General features: G+C 39.3%; 1 protein-coding gene and 1 long non-coding RNA gene across 2 annotated transcripts; one reads left to right on the top strand and one right to left on the bottom strand.

The window, feature by feature from the left end:
- The first annotated feature begins 1283 nt into the window (after nucleotides 1-1283).
- LOC135464759 (beta-1,3-galactosyl-O-glycosyl-glycoprotein beta-1,6-N-acetylglucosaminyltransferase-like) lies at nucleotides 1284-7655 on the top strand. The gene is made up of 3 exons (XM_064742299.1): nucleotides 1284-2169; nucleotides 2523-3915; nucleotides 6307-7655. Exons 2-3 carry the CDS (start codon nucleotides 2781-2783, stop codon nucleotides 6591-6593), a joined length of 1422 nt encoding a protein of 473 aa, XP_064598369.1. The 5' UTR covers nucleotides 1284-2169; nucleotides 2523-2780; the 3' UTR covers nucleotides 6594-7655.
- On the bottom strand, nucleotides 3790-8853 carry LOC135464760 (uncharacterized). The gene is made up of 5 exons (XR_010443683.1): nucleotides 8614-8853; nucleotides 7147-7224; nucleotides 6415-6536; nucleotides 4592-4752; nucleotides 3790-3906 (listed from the first exon to the last, which is right to left on the bottom strand). It is a non-coding gene; the product is annotated as an uncharacterized LOC135464760 (long non-coding RNA).
- Nucleotides 8854-16817: the final 7964 nt, after the last annotated feature.

The following is a 16817-nucleotide window of genomic DNA, read 5'->3' as shown; positions in this document are numbered from 1 at the left end:
ACTTGTTTATTTGCAACCAAAGCTGGACACAGAGCTCCAAACAGAGATTAAGGGTAATGGTAAAGTAGATGTTTTAATTTGCAACCCAACGAAGCATAAAATTGTGCTAAAGGGAAGGACAGAAGCTGGTAGTTTGCAGATGGTTGAGAAGATCATTCCTGTAGTCTCATCCATTGCGTTAGAATCGAGTAAATCTGAGACTTCAGAAGATGGATGGCAAGTTCCAGTGGATTTGTCTATCACCCGGATGTCCGCAGAACAGAAACGTCCAGTCATGGAGATGCTTAATGAGGAGTCGGACGCATTCTCAAGGACTGACAAGATTTAGAGATGGATATCAAGCTATATGATAACACAACAGTGCAGAAGTCCTACTGTTCTATGCCACGAGCTCTCTACCAAGAGGTTAAGGAATATTTGCAAAACTTAATATAGAAGGGAAGGATCAAGAAGTCGAAGTCACGGTACTCCTCGCCGACGGTTTGCGTACGCAAGAAGAATGGAGACCTACGTCTTTGCATAGATTATCGCCTTCTTAACAGCAAGACCATCAGAGACCGCCAGGCATTACCCAGGATACAGGATGCCCCTGATTGCTTGGGAGGTAACAGTTGGTTCACAGTACTCGATCAAGGGAAGGCCTACCACCAGGGGTTCATCAAGCCAGAGTGTCGTCATATGACTGCATTTGTCACCCCGTGGGGATTATATGAATGGTCTCGAATACATCCAGTGGATTGTGTATGAGCTGCCTCATTCCCTTATATATATATCCAGTGTTACGTTAGTAGTGTACAAATTTTAATCTTTCTAGATCAAAGCATTTTATTTGCACCTGCGTTTGAATTTTTGGCCTAAAACTTAGGATATTTGGTAAACACGGACCCTGGAATATATATACTACTTAAGTAGAAAATATTCTATTTCATGCCCATTTTTGTCAGAAATAAGACAGTATAAATGTGAATTCACACACACTGAATACATATGAAGAAATACAATTAGACTGTTAACGACGCGAAAATTGTCAAAAAAAAAAAAAAAACATAAAAAAACACCAATACCCTGCAGCGGCTTTGCAAAAACATGTATGCATTTGCACCCGCTTGGGGTGAATTTTGAAATTTGCATTCAAACTTATAACTTGAATTATATTTGACCCTATATTCTATATTCCTATATCTCAAATATATATTATCCTATATTGCTTCCTACATTATATGTCTCAGTGTAGTTGATAAATTGTTCCTTTTAAATGTATGCGGAACATTATATTATATTTACATAGAGTACCTTTTATTTTGTTTATTAATAACGTGAATATTTGTACACAAACTTTAGCAGACTATATACGGTAGATTAACCCAAAACTGATTCCTACAGTGATTAAATAGAAGCTTCAAATCTTATTTTCATAATTTTATTATGACCGTATACATCAACTCAAAACTGTTTTCATGATTTAGCTCAGATGATTCTAATGAAATTCCGTTCCGTTACTGTAATTATACCTTCCGTTACTATAACACTTTAGCAATTCTGTATTAGCTTAATGTTATTCTATTTTTGCACCGTTAGAGTTTTTCTGTGAGGGAAACGTATCTGTAGTTAAAGGAACTTATAAAAGATATTATTAAATAGTAACTTATTTAATGATTACTCTGTTTAACTTAATTTTTCTGTAATGAAATTTTGTATTCAGTATAGAAGCTAAAATATTTCTTAATAATATAATAATAATTATATATTATCTTAATAACAGTCTTTTCCTCTTCTGATTTCATTTTAAAGCGACGTGACAGAGCAATCATGTGATCTTGGGGAGACTCTAGCACAGTGCTTTTGTGTTCACAGCCCCAGTTAATTGACAGAACTTCAAACATAAAACATCTGTACTAAAAGCATATGTTTTTTTTATTTACAGATACACAGATTATCTTCTACATTCCAGTATTTCCAGTTTTGGAACTGTAATACGTGTAGATATTGTTATATTTTGTAGTTTTTCGTTCAAATTAGACAGCTTTTTCTCTGAAGCTTGCAGAAGTATATTAACCACGACGGAGAAATGTAGACCTACTTTTCCCATTCTTAATTCCGCCTTTTCTACTTTGTGAGATGAACCGGAAATGGGTCGGATACAGACCGGAAGTGACCCTTGACAACTCAGTTAGTTCTAGCTGTTCCTGTAGGAAAACATTCACACACAAATAAAAATCAAAACAGTTTTTCTGACTCAAGCAATGTATCCTAATTTTATTGTTTGTTTATTTTTTAAAATTTTTATCTGTGATATACACGAGGACAAACATAAATATTACCTTCTTTAATAAATGTTGGCTAACTGTTTTTATTTCATGTTTCTTCATGCAGTGAATCATCAGCAAATTGTAATGAAAACAATTATTTAACATTTTCGGGTTATTTTGATTCAACTTTGCCAATAAACTGTATTCACACACACACAAAAAAGTATTCAAATGATAACATGTATGTCAATGGAATCTATTTTTCCTTTTCAGATGTAACCGGCAATGTGATTGGTGGGTGACATTCAGCCAAAAGTTAATGTCCCGTCCACAGGCCTAGCAACCAATTTCAGATATCGAAACAAAACTGATTTGCATCAGGCTGTTGCTCTTAGCAACAATAGTTAGCACGAATGATCACTCACCCAGCCACAAAGTGTGCCACACGGAACACGCCTAGCAACCAGTACAATCTTTTTTGGCGCCAAATATCAATGCGCGACGCTGACAGTTGCCGGTCCGTGAAGAAGAATGAAAATTCAAAGACTTTTTATCTCTTCCATATTTTTAAGTCTACCGGGCATCATCTTCTACAATGTGGCTAAATTACTTGAGAAAAACGTCAAAACTGATGATCGCAAAATTCAAAAACGGGATGACTTAAGACAGATACTGTTTGTAGAAACCGGAAACGAAAGTCACGTGCTTGAGCCAAACAGAGACACAGAGACGTCAATAGCTCCGACACGTGAAGGCGTGTCGGAAATAAAAAATGTAAAAAGAATCAATTATCTACTAAAACCTGTGATCTATCAACAATTTAATTGCACGAGACTTTTTCTCGGAGATCCAGAAGAGCAAAAAAAAGTTAAAACCTTTCATTCAAAGTTTCCATATAAGCATGTGCCAGAGGCGTCCTTCGTCAAAGCAGCCAGTAGATGTCAGGCCTACATACAAGCAAGAGGTTATGTTAGACACGTGCCCGAAGAGGAAGCTGAGTTCCCATTGGCTTACAGCATAACCATTCACAAGCACGCTGACCAGTTTGAACGACTACTGCGCGCCATCTACCGGCCAAATAATTATTACTGCATCCATGTTGACCAGAAATCCAGTAAAAACTTACACGCTGCCATCAAAGCTATAGCAGATTGTTTTGACAACGTGTTCGTGGCCTCCAAGCTGGAAGTGGTTGTCTATGGTGGATTCACCAGGCTGCAGGCCGACCTAAACTGCATGGAGGACCTTTACCATAGGTACACAGACTGGAAATATTTGCTGAATTTAGCGGGCACGGAACTGCCTTTGAAGTCCAACAAGGAATTAGTTTATTTGCTGAAACTTTACAAAGGCAGGAACATCATCGGGAAAAATCATAACGTTTTACCGAGCAGGTGGAAAAAGCGTTATTTTACTCGTGTGGTAAATATGACCGGTTCGATCAAAGTAGTGAATAAAACCAACATGAAACCTCCATTTAACCTTACCATGATAAAAGGAAGCGCCTACGCCATATTCAGCCGGGATATGATTGGCTATACCCTTCGTGATCCTCTGCCAATCAAATTCTTGAAATGGTGCAGCCACACCTACAGTCCTGACGAGCATTACTGGGCGACCTTGAATGACCTTGATGGAAATCCTCAGCTGAAGACGCCTGGAGGAAGTAAGTAGTTGATAAGCGTTTGATTAATCGATTGATTTGATGAATCAATAACTAATGAGGAACCTTTCCCGCCTAAAACCATTTTGATCGGCTGTGTAGTCTGTTGTTTATTACCACCCTTGCAATGATTTTTTTTTTGGAGCAATACCTACTTTATATGCTTTCTCAGTTCTTTGATTGTTTATGTTAAACGTTGTTTTGAGAATGGGCCATGCGATTATTGACCTGGGACAAACATCTTGCTTAGACGGCTTGTATACGAATGTCTCTTTCGACGCATAGATTATATTCGCACATTACAAGAGAACATCGGTCAATTTAGCTTGAACCCAGGTAGTGATTACACGGGAAATGGTACATTATTGAACGATTTAAAGGTGGGCATCTCATGTAATGATTTATTCATTTATCTCATTTTTGTTTCTCGCCATACTCAATTTTTTACGTCTTACGCGAGGTCTATAGTATGCGTATAATTACAGCCCTACAGAGGTAGCCTCATGTACTGCTTATCAATAAACATCAGATTAAATATAAGCCATGCATACAAAGGATACAGAAGACTTTACAGATCTCGATAATTCAGCTGATAAGTATACCAGGCCCTAAATCGTTCAGTGGTCATTGGCGCCCTCCCACTCGACCAAGGACTTTACATCTTCAAATCCAACTGTACCTGATAAAAAAGTGCCATAAATTCCTTCGAGCTACTACACGTTTTATCTCTGATGGCTGTACTTGAGGCCACAATGGTGTGAGGCTCCTGGGTCATTGCGCCGCGCTGGCACGCCAATCATCTCGGTCACGGAGACCCTCTATAGTTGATTTAAAATAGGCCTACAAACAGATCATATTGAAACCCAGGAACCGCTTCCATCAAGAGACATTAAAATAACGCTTAGTTTTGGACTACAGGGCTTAAAACATGTAACGACTTACCATTTATTTATTTATTTGATTGTTATTTAAAGCCATATGCACGAGTTTGAAATAGTTTTCAAAGGTCGTAATTATTTACGATAAACGTATAACAGTTTGAATTTCTTGCATGGAACAGATTGAAAATTAGAATTTGGAAAAAAAATGGCCATGTGGAATAAGCTCCAGAGAATATGAAAGACTTACAGCAAAGAAAGAAAACCCAGAGCAGCGACAACAGTGTGACAGAGGGCGATTGGTGAAATATGGCCTCTTGTCACCAATCACCCTCTTTACCTCAGTTAGGATTTAATTCTAACTGTTCACGTGAATGCTTAAACAGTAGCAAATTTCACGCCCATGACACCATGGCTTCAGCAGAATTTGGTTAAAGAAATGCAGTGGTGTTAGTTGTTATTCATGAGACTTCCCTGGTATAGAATTACTCAGAATGCTGTGTTGTCGCCACATTCAATATAGAATGACAATTAATACAGAATCACATTAAAACAATGTTTTCTCCATTTTTGTTGTTATATTAATCCAATTCGGGTTTTCCAGGAAATGACAACTCAGTTACAAACTGCAAAGTTTGCATGTTGTTCCAGGTTTGTTTTGTAAATGGGTCTTGCGATTTTTGACTTTGGAACGCTTCTTAATGGTCTAAGAGTTGCATACGAATGTTGGACTTGAAGCTTAGATCGTTGGACTAATTCTTCCAAATGTCTCATGCATGTGTTCTTTAGATCTATACGTGTATGAAACAAAGAGGTCGCTTTTTCAAACCCGGTTCTAGTCTGCTAGCACCTGACCCACTTGATGGTCGTGGCTTTCTCCCGGGCTCTGCCCGCTTTCCTCCCACCGTTATGTTGGCCACCGTCATATAAGTGAAATATTCTTGAGTACGGCGTAAAGCACCAATCAAATAAAAAAATCAATCAATCAAAAACGCGAATCATGGCATTTGTATGCCAACCATAGTGCCCGTTCCGGGTCACTAATCACAAGACAAACGTCCAATAAAAAACACCAGAACTACGAAAGTGTATACATGTATACTGAGTCATCTTGAAAACGTAAAACTGGTGAAATTTTTGTTATAATCAAGGAAAAAGTATTGAAACAAACATAACATTTGGGAATGGTACAGACGTATTCTGGTCAGATGAATATTATTCTATGGTTTGTCGACTGACAAGAAACATATTCCTGTTTGTTTTGTTTAACAAACACATTCCTGTTCCGCTGGTTGTTTGTCGTTTAAGGGTTTTCAATGTGATTCAGTATACTTTTGTTAAGGCTTCATGTGAAGAGATGCCAGAAAGACGCAGGCTTGGCTCTAGGTGCATACAGTTAAACCGTGTACCGTTCTAGTATAGAATAGTTTAGTTTTAAGATTTCATTAATGAATGCTAATAAGATAATGCAGTATGAAGGGAGGGCTTAGACAGAAAAAATTCTTTCCATTTTCAGACTACTCGCCAGCTAACATCTTCATCACCAGAGCTGTCCTGTGGAACTCCCGTGCTTGCGCAGGTAAAAATGTGCACAAAGTTTGCCTATATGGCGTCAAGAACCTACCTTGGCTCAAGGAGAGACCAGAATTCGTGGCGAACAAATTTGACTTGGAGACGGACTTCACAGCTTTTGATTGCATGGAGGAACTTGTGGCTCAGAGAAGTCGAAACAGCGAACCCTGGGATCTGCAAATTCATAAGCAATACATTCAGACCCACCTCTTAGGAAGGCCCAAAAGTTGATGACTTTGTGTCTTAGCTTTACAGTGAATAATGTTATTGTTCATGTTAACACGTTAAGAAGTCTTGAAACGTACTTTAAGAAGATTATTGGCCTGTGGACAAATTAGATGGCGAGATAAGATTACATTTTCGGTCGCAAGTAGAGTAATGCAACTGTCTAAGAAATTCTGATCCTCGCTTACGACTGAAAGTATTTCCTAAGATTTTTTATCTTTCCATGGGGACAACACACTAAAAATAAGTGTTTAGTTTGTAAATGGAAAAGTAAAAGCATTTCTGTTACTTTTAAAAGAAACGCGTCCTGGTGTTTACTCTTACAAAAGCTCTGTTTTGTAATTAAAGACTTGTGAAATATATAGACAGTAATGTGGTGCATATGTTAAATAAATTCAAATAGTCCGGTGTGTTTATTAAAAACCGTAAAAGTTTTTACTGTGTGAAAATGAAATCTATTTACTATAATAAACACATCTCTTTAAATAGCGTTTATGAATAAAGACCAGGATGCGATTATTAAGTGAAACAGAAATGCGTTTACAACATTAACACTTACTTAATGTGAAGTATTGACGATCTGATCCTCACTGACAACACTCTATTTCTTGAGGTCTTTGAGCAGCAGGCTTTGATCCTCATTTAGAGAAATACAAATGAAATTACAAAAGATGCTTGACCATTCTGCAGATATAAAGAATTTCCTTTTGACTTCAAAACTGATTACTGTATGTAATACGCCTAATATAAGAAAAGAGAAAAAACAACAACAGGATATGAATAAAGGAAGAAACGAGCTTTGTTTTGTAGAATTATTTCCTCATTTATTAATCTATTTAATTGTTTTAAGCGTCATTCCGACGAATTTTTCCTTTAACAATAAGTAACTACCCAGTTCAATACCGGAAGTGAACCCATGCACCGTATGCCCTAGAGACAGAAAGACAGACGTCTTAACTACGATTCGCCTCCGGACCGGTCTAAAATATGGCGGACTTATGTACATGGTAAACTTTGAATACTACCTTTGAACTGCAACGTTTTCAATGTTCACAATAACTGTTGTAAAGTGGCTATTCCTTTTGTTGTACAAAGCTGTGGAAGTTTCCGCTGTAAATATAAATAACTGTTCAGTGGCTCACTTGGTTAGCGCGCTAGCGCAGCGTAATGACCCAGGAGTCTCTCACCAATGCGGTCGCTGTGAGTTCAAGTCCAGCTCATGCTGGCTTCCTCTCCGGTCGTAAGTGGGAAGGTCTGCCAGCAACTTGCGGATGGTCGTCGGTTTTCCACCCACCATAATACTGGCCGTCGTCGTATATAAGCGAAATATTCTTGAGTATGGCACTAATCAAATTAATAAATCATATGAAAAGGCAACTTCAAGCATGCACTTGCAAGCTCGTTTGCTCTTTATTGTTATCACAGTACTTTAATTTTATTTCAATTTCTTTGTTTATTTTGGTAAAGTTGACACACGATCAATACATATTGCATGAATCCTTGAAGTCATGGATTTACAAGTTTAGAACTGCTTTGTACAGAAATCATTTTGTACTTAAAATTATTCAATTAATATAGCCCATTACCGTCAAATATTTTCTCTCTGTTTTTATTTAATTTATTTATTCATTTATTTCATTGATGATTTACGCTGTACTCAAGAATATTTCACTTATACGACGGCGGCCAGCATTATGGTGGGTGGAAACCGGGCAGAGCCCGTGGGAAACCCACGACCATCCGCAGGTTGCTGGAATTTAATAATATATGGGCAATGTATATAAATATTAATAGAAAAACATGAAATTAGTTGAGGAATTACTGAATAACATTTCATATGTAATACCCCGTAAGATGCCAAAGGGAAGATACTTTAGGAAACTAAATTTAAAAAAATACGTCGAAGTCAATTCCAAAACAGGAGTGGGACTTAAACAAACAACTTTTTAATTTGGCCTAGCAGTAGTGTTGCATATGTAAAGTTGTCTCCCTTTGTGTTCACCCCACAAAGTTTTTTTTCACCTACCGTAGTTTAGCGTAGCTTGTGGCTTGAACATTCAGAGAATGGAAGCCCTTCCATTAGACAAACACATGCTGATGAAGGAAGCCGATTTGATGGCAATCTGTGTGCCGTCGAGACATCCAGTGCTCTGTGGAAATCCCCGAAGTGAATGAAGGACTTTATTCAGAACGAATGGGTAGCAGCGTGGGAATTGTCGAGGTGATGAAAAATTTAATTTTCAACTAGACAGACTGGTCGGCCACACAGCAAATATCAAAAGGTCAGATTTCCAGGCTGTAACACCTGTTAGCTGAGCTGCAACAACAACAACAACAACAGGGTAGTGACGAGACCAGTGACGCCAGAAGAGTGACGTCAGAGGAGTGACGTCACGGAGTGAAATTTGGATGAGTGATGTCAAAGGAGTGGCAGGAAACTGATTAGCGACATGAAGACATTCATGGGAAAATAGATACCCAAATCGTGGTATTAAAACAGCGAAGTCGGAACATCGATGTCAGAGGGAAATGACATCAGAACAGTTATGGGAAAAAACATTGATGTAAGAAGAAAAATGAGTGTTGTGTCTTTCTTCGGAGTTACTATCGTAATAATGATTAGAAAATTCAATGAAATAAATCCAGTTCGACCTGTTACAATTTACTTTTCTCACACTACGTACGTGTATAAATTCGTTGAAATTTTGTAAAATAAATAACATGAAGAGTAACTGCATGCGTTTCTCTAATTATTGTAAACTTGTACAGCTACATATCTGTATCGATAAACAATCTTGATTGATTGACTGGTTGAATGATATATTGATTGATTGATTCGTTATTTAACGTCCTGCTCAATATGATCTATCGTGACAGCGCGAGCGCCCCACTCGCCCACAGTATCGTACCCTTCAGTACCAGAGCGTCTACACGCCACATGTACACTTCAGTATCAGAGCGTCTACACGCCACATGTACACTTCAGTACCAGAGCGTCTACACGTCACATGTACACTTCAGTACCAGAGCGTCTACACGCCACATGTACACTTCAGTACCAGAGCGTCTACACGCCACATGTACACTTCAGTACCAGAGCGTCTACACGTCACATGTACACTTCAGTACCAGAGCGTCTACAAGCCACATGTACACTTCCGTACCAGAGCGTCTACACGCCACATGTACACTTCAGTACCAGTGCGTCTACGCGCCACATGTACACTTCAGTACCAGAGCATCTACACGCCACATGAATACGCCAGCTATACCTCTCCCGGTTGTAAAGCCGATGACGAAAGGTACTTTGGACTGACCCTTTGTATCTACCAAAACCCACAGGGCTAATTCCATAAAGCCACATTGAATGAAGTCAAAATGTTCACCCTTAGTGCAGTGCCAAAGGATCTTTCATAATTGTTACTCAAGTATATACATCTGACCAATCGCACGCTGTGCTTTTCTAGATAGGCCCAGAGAATCCGACGTAATCAGAAGTAGCGTTCTCACAAGAAGAGGTGGGAAGGAGAATTACCGTTATTAAAAGCGGAGATGGGAATGAGAATTAACGTTGTCACAAGAAGGGGTGGAAATGAGAATTAACGTCAGAAGAAGAGGTAGAAATGATAATTAACTTGTCACAAGAAGAGGTGGGAATGAGAATTAACTTTGTCACAAGAATAGGTAAGAATGATAATTAACGTTGTCACACGAAGAGGTGGGAATGAGAGTTAACGTTGTCACAGGAAGAGGTGGAAATGAGAATTAACGTTGTCACAAGAAGAGGTAGGAATGATAACGTTTTCACACGAAGAGGTAGGAATGATAATTAACGTTGTCACAAGAAGAGGTGGGAACGAGAATTGGCGTTGTTACACGAAGAGGTAGGAACGAGAATTAACGTTGTCACAAGAAGGGGTGGAAATGAGAATTAACGTTTTCACAAGAAAAGGTGGAAATGATAATTAACGTTGTCACAAGAAGATGTGAAAACGAGAATTAACGTTGTCATACGAAGAGATGGGAATGAGAATTAACGTTGTCACAAGAAGAGGTAAAAATGAGAATTAATGTTGTCACAAGAGGTGAGAATGGGAATGAACTTTACAAGAAGAGGTGGGAACGAGAATTAACGTTGTCATAGGAAGAGATGCGAAGAGAATTAATGTTCTCACAAGAGGTGGGAGTTGGAATGAACTTTACAAGAAGAGGTGGGAACTAAACGTTAAGAATTAACGTTGTCACAAGAAATTGGAATGAGAATTAACGTTGTCACAAGAAACGTTGGTAACACATAGAATTGCCAATTTAAATTTTGTCTGAGTTACAGTCATAGGCTTCAAGGCATGTGTGGCGTATCACGCGCGCACAGCGGCTTGTATTCTCGGTGTGAACTGAGCTGGAGGGCTGCCCTGTAGCCTCGTGGCCGTTGTAGGGCAAAGGCCAGCGCTTCCCTACAGTATGCCATCTAAGGCATTTTTAGGCCATATATGTAACTTTACAGTGCCCTGCGTTGTGTTGCTGCAGTCGCAAACCGCACTTGGGCATGAAATAATCTTCAGATTAGTTGTTAAAGTACAGTGGTAGTCTCCAGTGGTCTGTGTTGTACACAAAGAAAAGTCTAAGATACGGGCTGGTAATGTACCGCCTCGACGTCACAAGGTCAACGGTGGCTCGATCATAGTGGACTACATTTTCTGATGATTGGTCACCAGATCCTACCGTTTTTCTTCTGTTATCAACTGTCTACTTTAAGCGTTCAATGGTTACCTTTGAGCTCTGACTGTAAGAACGTACTTCTGGGCTCTTTCATGTCCCAAGAACGACAACCCTGAGCACCGTACGCCTTTAAATAAGGATTGCCCTCCCCTTGCATGATCTCTTTCGGAAATGACGTACAACCAGAATTTGGCCTTACCTTTTTAGTAAACAGGGACCAAAGTACCGCACTCGTGTTCGTCTCAAAGTTTATAGATATATAGATATTTGAGCCCTAGGCTATCATCTGTTTTGAGTAAGTTTGCAGAAATTATTACTAAGATAGTATATTATCTAAACCTTCCAACCGTAATGCTGGCCGCCGTCGTTTAAGTGAAATATTCTCGACTACGGCGTAAAACACCTATCAAATAAGAAAATAAATATTAATTATACAGAGGTCGACGCGTGTCTAATTTGAAATGGCCATTGTTGTCTTGCAAAGCACGAGAAATCGGTTTCCAGTTTGCGAGGAAAATGTCTTCCCAAAAGGAAACAGTTATCAACGGACTCACACACACAAGTCCGAGGGGTTTCAGGCGGTGAAGATTTGCCATCAGAATTACGTACTCCCGTCCTAGTCTATTCAGGCTGTCGTACCTCTCCATGACTATTGGGTAATTATATCGCACGGTACTACCAAGAGGTGCGCGATAACCTCTACATATACACTCCAAAAATTAACCCGTTAATCTTAACGCAAAGTTGTTTGAGTGATGCTAGAATGTATTCTGTTATTATAACACAATATGCTGTCGTATTCAACGTAATATCCTATTAGTCTAATAGAATCTTTATGTTGAATTAATAGAATAAGTGTATTATATTTAACAGCAGAATCGATACCAGAATACGTTCAATTGTTTGAGTATGCTCGTCCATATTCCCATAAAAGAATACTTACAGGAAAACCACGGCGCTTCGTTCTCCGTTAAATTACCATCTGAACATTTCGATAGGAATAGGAAACCGACCTGGTGGAGATATCTGTAAAAGAATAACTAGAGGAAACCGATCAGTATTTGATGCCGAGCCTAGCTAGTTACTGGTTAGAATTTCCGTAGGAGAGTTGGAAGAAACCCACTATGCATGGCACCCAGTGTTAGTTATTGGTCGTTATTCCCATAAGAGATTTCCTAGAGGAAACTCCACTTGCTTGTTACCTAGTATAAGTTACTGGTTAGACTTCCTGTAAGAGAACCATGCTTGGTGCCCAATGTAAGTTACTTGTTAGAATTCCCGTAAGAGGAAACTCAGTATGTTTCTGGTTGTTATGAGACTGAACTTAAGTAACCCACTGTGTTTTATGCCCTGAGCAATTACTGGTGGACATTCTCTTATAACAGAATACCTGGGCGAAACAATTCAGCCTGGTGGCCGGTAAGATATTGATCGATATTCGAAAAGGGAATACGTAGAGGAAACCTATTAACCAAGTTATTGGTTTATAGTCCATACGGGAATACTTAGGGGAAAGCATCCAATCTGGTGGCCGGTAAGTTATTGGTCGATACTCCACAAGGGAATACCACAGGGAAATTAAGGAGCCTGTTGGCCAGTATGTTATTGATCTATACCTCACAAGGGAATACCTAAGGGAAAGCACAGAGCCAGGTGGCCGCTAAGATGTTGGTCTATACCTCACAAGGGAACACCTAAGGGAAAGTAAACAGCCTGGTGGCTGCTACGATATTGGTCTATACCTCACAAGGGCATACCTAAGGGAAAGCAAAGAGCCTGGTGGCTGCTACGATATTGGTCTATACCTCACAAAAGAATACCTAGGGGAAACCAAAGAGCCTGGTGGACGGTAACTATTAGGGAATGCGGTGGCTGAGGTGGTTAGCGCGGTTGGAGCTTTGATTAGAACCTCTTACCAATGCTTTCGCTTGTAAGTTCAAGTCCGGCTCCTAGTGGCTTCGTCTCCGGCCATATGTGGGAGAAAGTCTTTCAGCAAACTGCCGATGGTCGTGGTTTTCCGCGAACTCTGCCCGGTTTCCTCCCAGCATAATATTGGTCGCCGTCGTATCAGTGAAGTACTCTTGTGTACGACGTAAAACAAATGAAATAAATAAATAAATAGGGGAATGTCCAGAGGAAATCTACACTGGCAAACTTTGTTGGAATATTTCCTCATGAGTTTAAATGTTAGTTAACAATAGTGACGCAATTACAGACAGTAAAGGTTTATTTTCCAATGGTTCTTTCATCAAAATATACACATTCTGTTTATAATAACATTATCAACAATAGAATTTAAGAAAATATAAACAATTATGGAACACAAGGGGCTAGATGTCACAAGCAACAGAATTATAGGTGTGACCGCACGTGCTCGTGAAGTGGTGTGTTGCAGTATGGGTACTGACGATTATGACCATAATTGTACACTGAAAAAAAAACACACGGGTAAAACATTGAAAACATTACGAAGAGAAATAGACTGTAATAAACAGATCGTAACAACCATTGCAATGTACAAAAATATTAACATGACATATACACTGTTAACAATGAGTTGCACATTACCAGCAAAGTGCCAGGGATTTCAGGATGACCGTCATATTGCAAAAAGGGATGTCATGTACTGAAACCATTCGAACATTTTAAATTGATTGATTAATTGACTGATTGTTGATTAACACTATAATCAAGAATCTTTCACTTATTCGATTGGGTGTCAGTGTCATGTGTAGTGGAAACCGGAGCGCCTGCGGAAATCCACCGATCTTTGTCACTGACGAACTTTACCACCTGTCACGTACAGATATACACATCTTACTGGTGGAAGACTAGGGGCCTTCAGTAAACGAAAAACACACGATCATTTAATATCACCAAGAGCAACAAGCAATGAACAAGCGTGGGAATCTACAAATTGCCAGTCGAAGGTTGGGACTGAACCCCTATCGCGTGGTAGGAAGTCGAGCACCTACCTCACTGTAATGTATCCATTTTTCATAAAATTTGGACGCCGATCATTTTACAGGTCAAGATATCTTCGCATATAGATGTATATCACTGATCATTATATATCTTTTTCTCCTGGTTGCGCAGGATTTTGCTTATATGACCCGAATAATGAACAAACAACGAATGGCTTCAAAATGGCGTAGCGAAAATTTAGAACCTGTTTATCTGTTTCAATCCGTCTTGTACAATAATTCTTTCTGAAAAGTTAGCTGTTTCCCAATTATTATACACTTGTATTGTTTTGTTTTTTCTCTCAGGAATAAAATAAAAAGCCACTGATAATAAAAACAATTTCTTTACATTATCAGCTATGTAAAACTTTTGGGTAATTGTCTCCTTTGACCAGGTGGAATGGCTTATAAATACGTAAATGAAACATTGGATGTGTGAAATTCAAACAACCACACGCACAAATTAGATAAAATCCCAAAATATCGACAGCATATACAACACCTAACGGGATTATTTTAGGAAATGAAATATCAAATCAATAACAGGTCAAGCTGATATCCATTAATATGCCCCTAATACCGACTGTAAGGCTATCTAGGCTGCAAGAAAACCACCGTTATAGCCCAGACATACGAACACAATGAACAACGAAGAATAAAAAATTAAACACGTAGTTTTAAAATGCTCACAGAAGAGAAAGCTTAACAAAGCTCAATATCTAACAATAATTGTGTATTTAATCCGACGAGTGGTTGTTTTGTTGCTACAGGGGTCATCACGTCGTCCGGGTATTATGTAAAAAAGGTACCCTTTGAGAGAAACGATGTAAATATGCTGTCTCACTAGAACGCCATGACGAAGACACCAGATGCAATACCCAAACCAGTTACCGTTTTATTACTACTGGCCATGTTGGATCTCATAAAATATAATTTCATGTATGGTATTTCCTGAAGCGTGCCTGGAACGGCCATGTTAGTTGACTGTTGGTATACTAGTGTCTGTTGTGAGGCCTATATTTCAAAACATGCGCAATGAATTAGGAAATTCCTTTGATAGAGATCCAACATGGCCGCGAGAGCAAGTCAACTATAGTGCTATACCGGGCCGAGCATTACCAGAATTATATGTGTATGCCCTTTCGAAGAGTGTCAAGAAGCTAAAAAAATAAATGTGTTACCTTAGATAAGTGTAGGGTGAACTATAGTCCATTATCCTAACAACTAGAAAATGGGTAACGTATAAGAACTAATTTCGCGAGAATGATGGGATTTGAACTCCTAACCCGTAGCTCTATACAGAAGATCCGTGGGAACAAAATGATCAAAATATTAAACCATGCTCAACATACATGTCCAAAAAAAATAATATGATAACCCCTATCTCAAAATATAATCGCGATATTTGATAACAAACCTGATATCAACACACATGAAAGTCACCAAGCGTACAAGAAGATATATAAAATTAACAACAACAGTTTGATATATCCATGCCGATAGCTTCATCTTTTCTAAAAACCGAACCTTAAATAGGCGTATAGGTGGGTGATGAAGTTACAAAATCGATGTAATCAAATTACGCACGCAGTCTATCCATTCTGCAAAATGCGAGTGAACTGTCAGCACGTCTCTTCCGGTTGCAGTTGTGGGCATGCGCACGGCGTTGCCATAACAACACTCTGGCACCTTCCTACTTATTTTAGACACAACGACGACTGTCTCTAAAACCAATGACAATATCGTCTTTACAAACTCAATTCGACGCTTTTTAACCACCGAACAATCGTCTACGCAGAGCCGAAAAAATCAATGTCTTCGAGTTTAAACCTCCATTGTGGTTGTTGTTGTTGTGATCGGTGGTGGTGATGCTTCTCTGGATGCAGTGAAAACTGAAACACAACCTTTGTTAGCTAACAGAAATCCTTCTCGCTCCCTGGATGTTCTATGCAGTTGGTAGACGTACAGTGTGTGGGTCATTTCTGTTTCCGGAAGAAGACGGGCCAGAATATGACCAGCAGTACAATGCTAGCACTCATCATAATTCCCAATACGCTGAACGTTAATGATATCTTGCCTTTCAGTCTGGATGTATCAAAATTACCCGCTTCGAAGTCTTTATTCGATTTCACAGACAGAATCGTCGCTAGAAGTCCTAATGGTGGATTGAAGCAGACCATGACAACGACAGCAAGTCCGATGTAGTTCCGGGGTTTGCCGGCGTACGTCTGACGCAGCGCGCGACCATCCGGTTGCGTCAGGATCACCTGACTGTGACGAGAATTTGTGGGATTATAGGTGGCGTTGGAGTAGCTCGAAGTCTTGGCTTTTGGCGTCGAGTGGGAATCCGTGGACCATTCATAGTCCGTTGTGGGTGGCGCGGAGTAGCACAACATCTTGAAGAAATAGTTGAGATCGGCCTTGGCAGGCCAACCTGGTAACCGAATACAGATTACTTCGCCGCACTATGCAATGAGCTCTGCTGATGCCAGGGCATACTTTCTTCTCTTTTATCTTTCTTTGTGCGTTCGTGTGTTCTTTCCCTCTT

Source organism: Liolophura sinensis, chromosome 4 (genome assembly GCF_032854445.1).
Source record: "Liolophura sinensis isolate JHLJ2023 chromosome 4, CUHK_Ljap_v2, whole genome shotgun sequence".
Taxonomy (NCBI): domain Eukaryota; kingdom Metazoa; phylum Mollusca; class Polyplacophora; order Chitonida; family Chitonidae; genus Liolophura; species Liolophura sinensis.
This window is presented reverse-complemented; position numbering and strand designations above follow the sequence as displayed.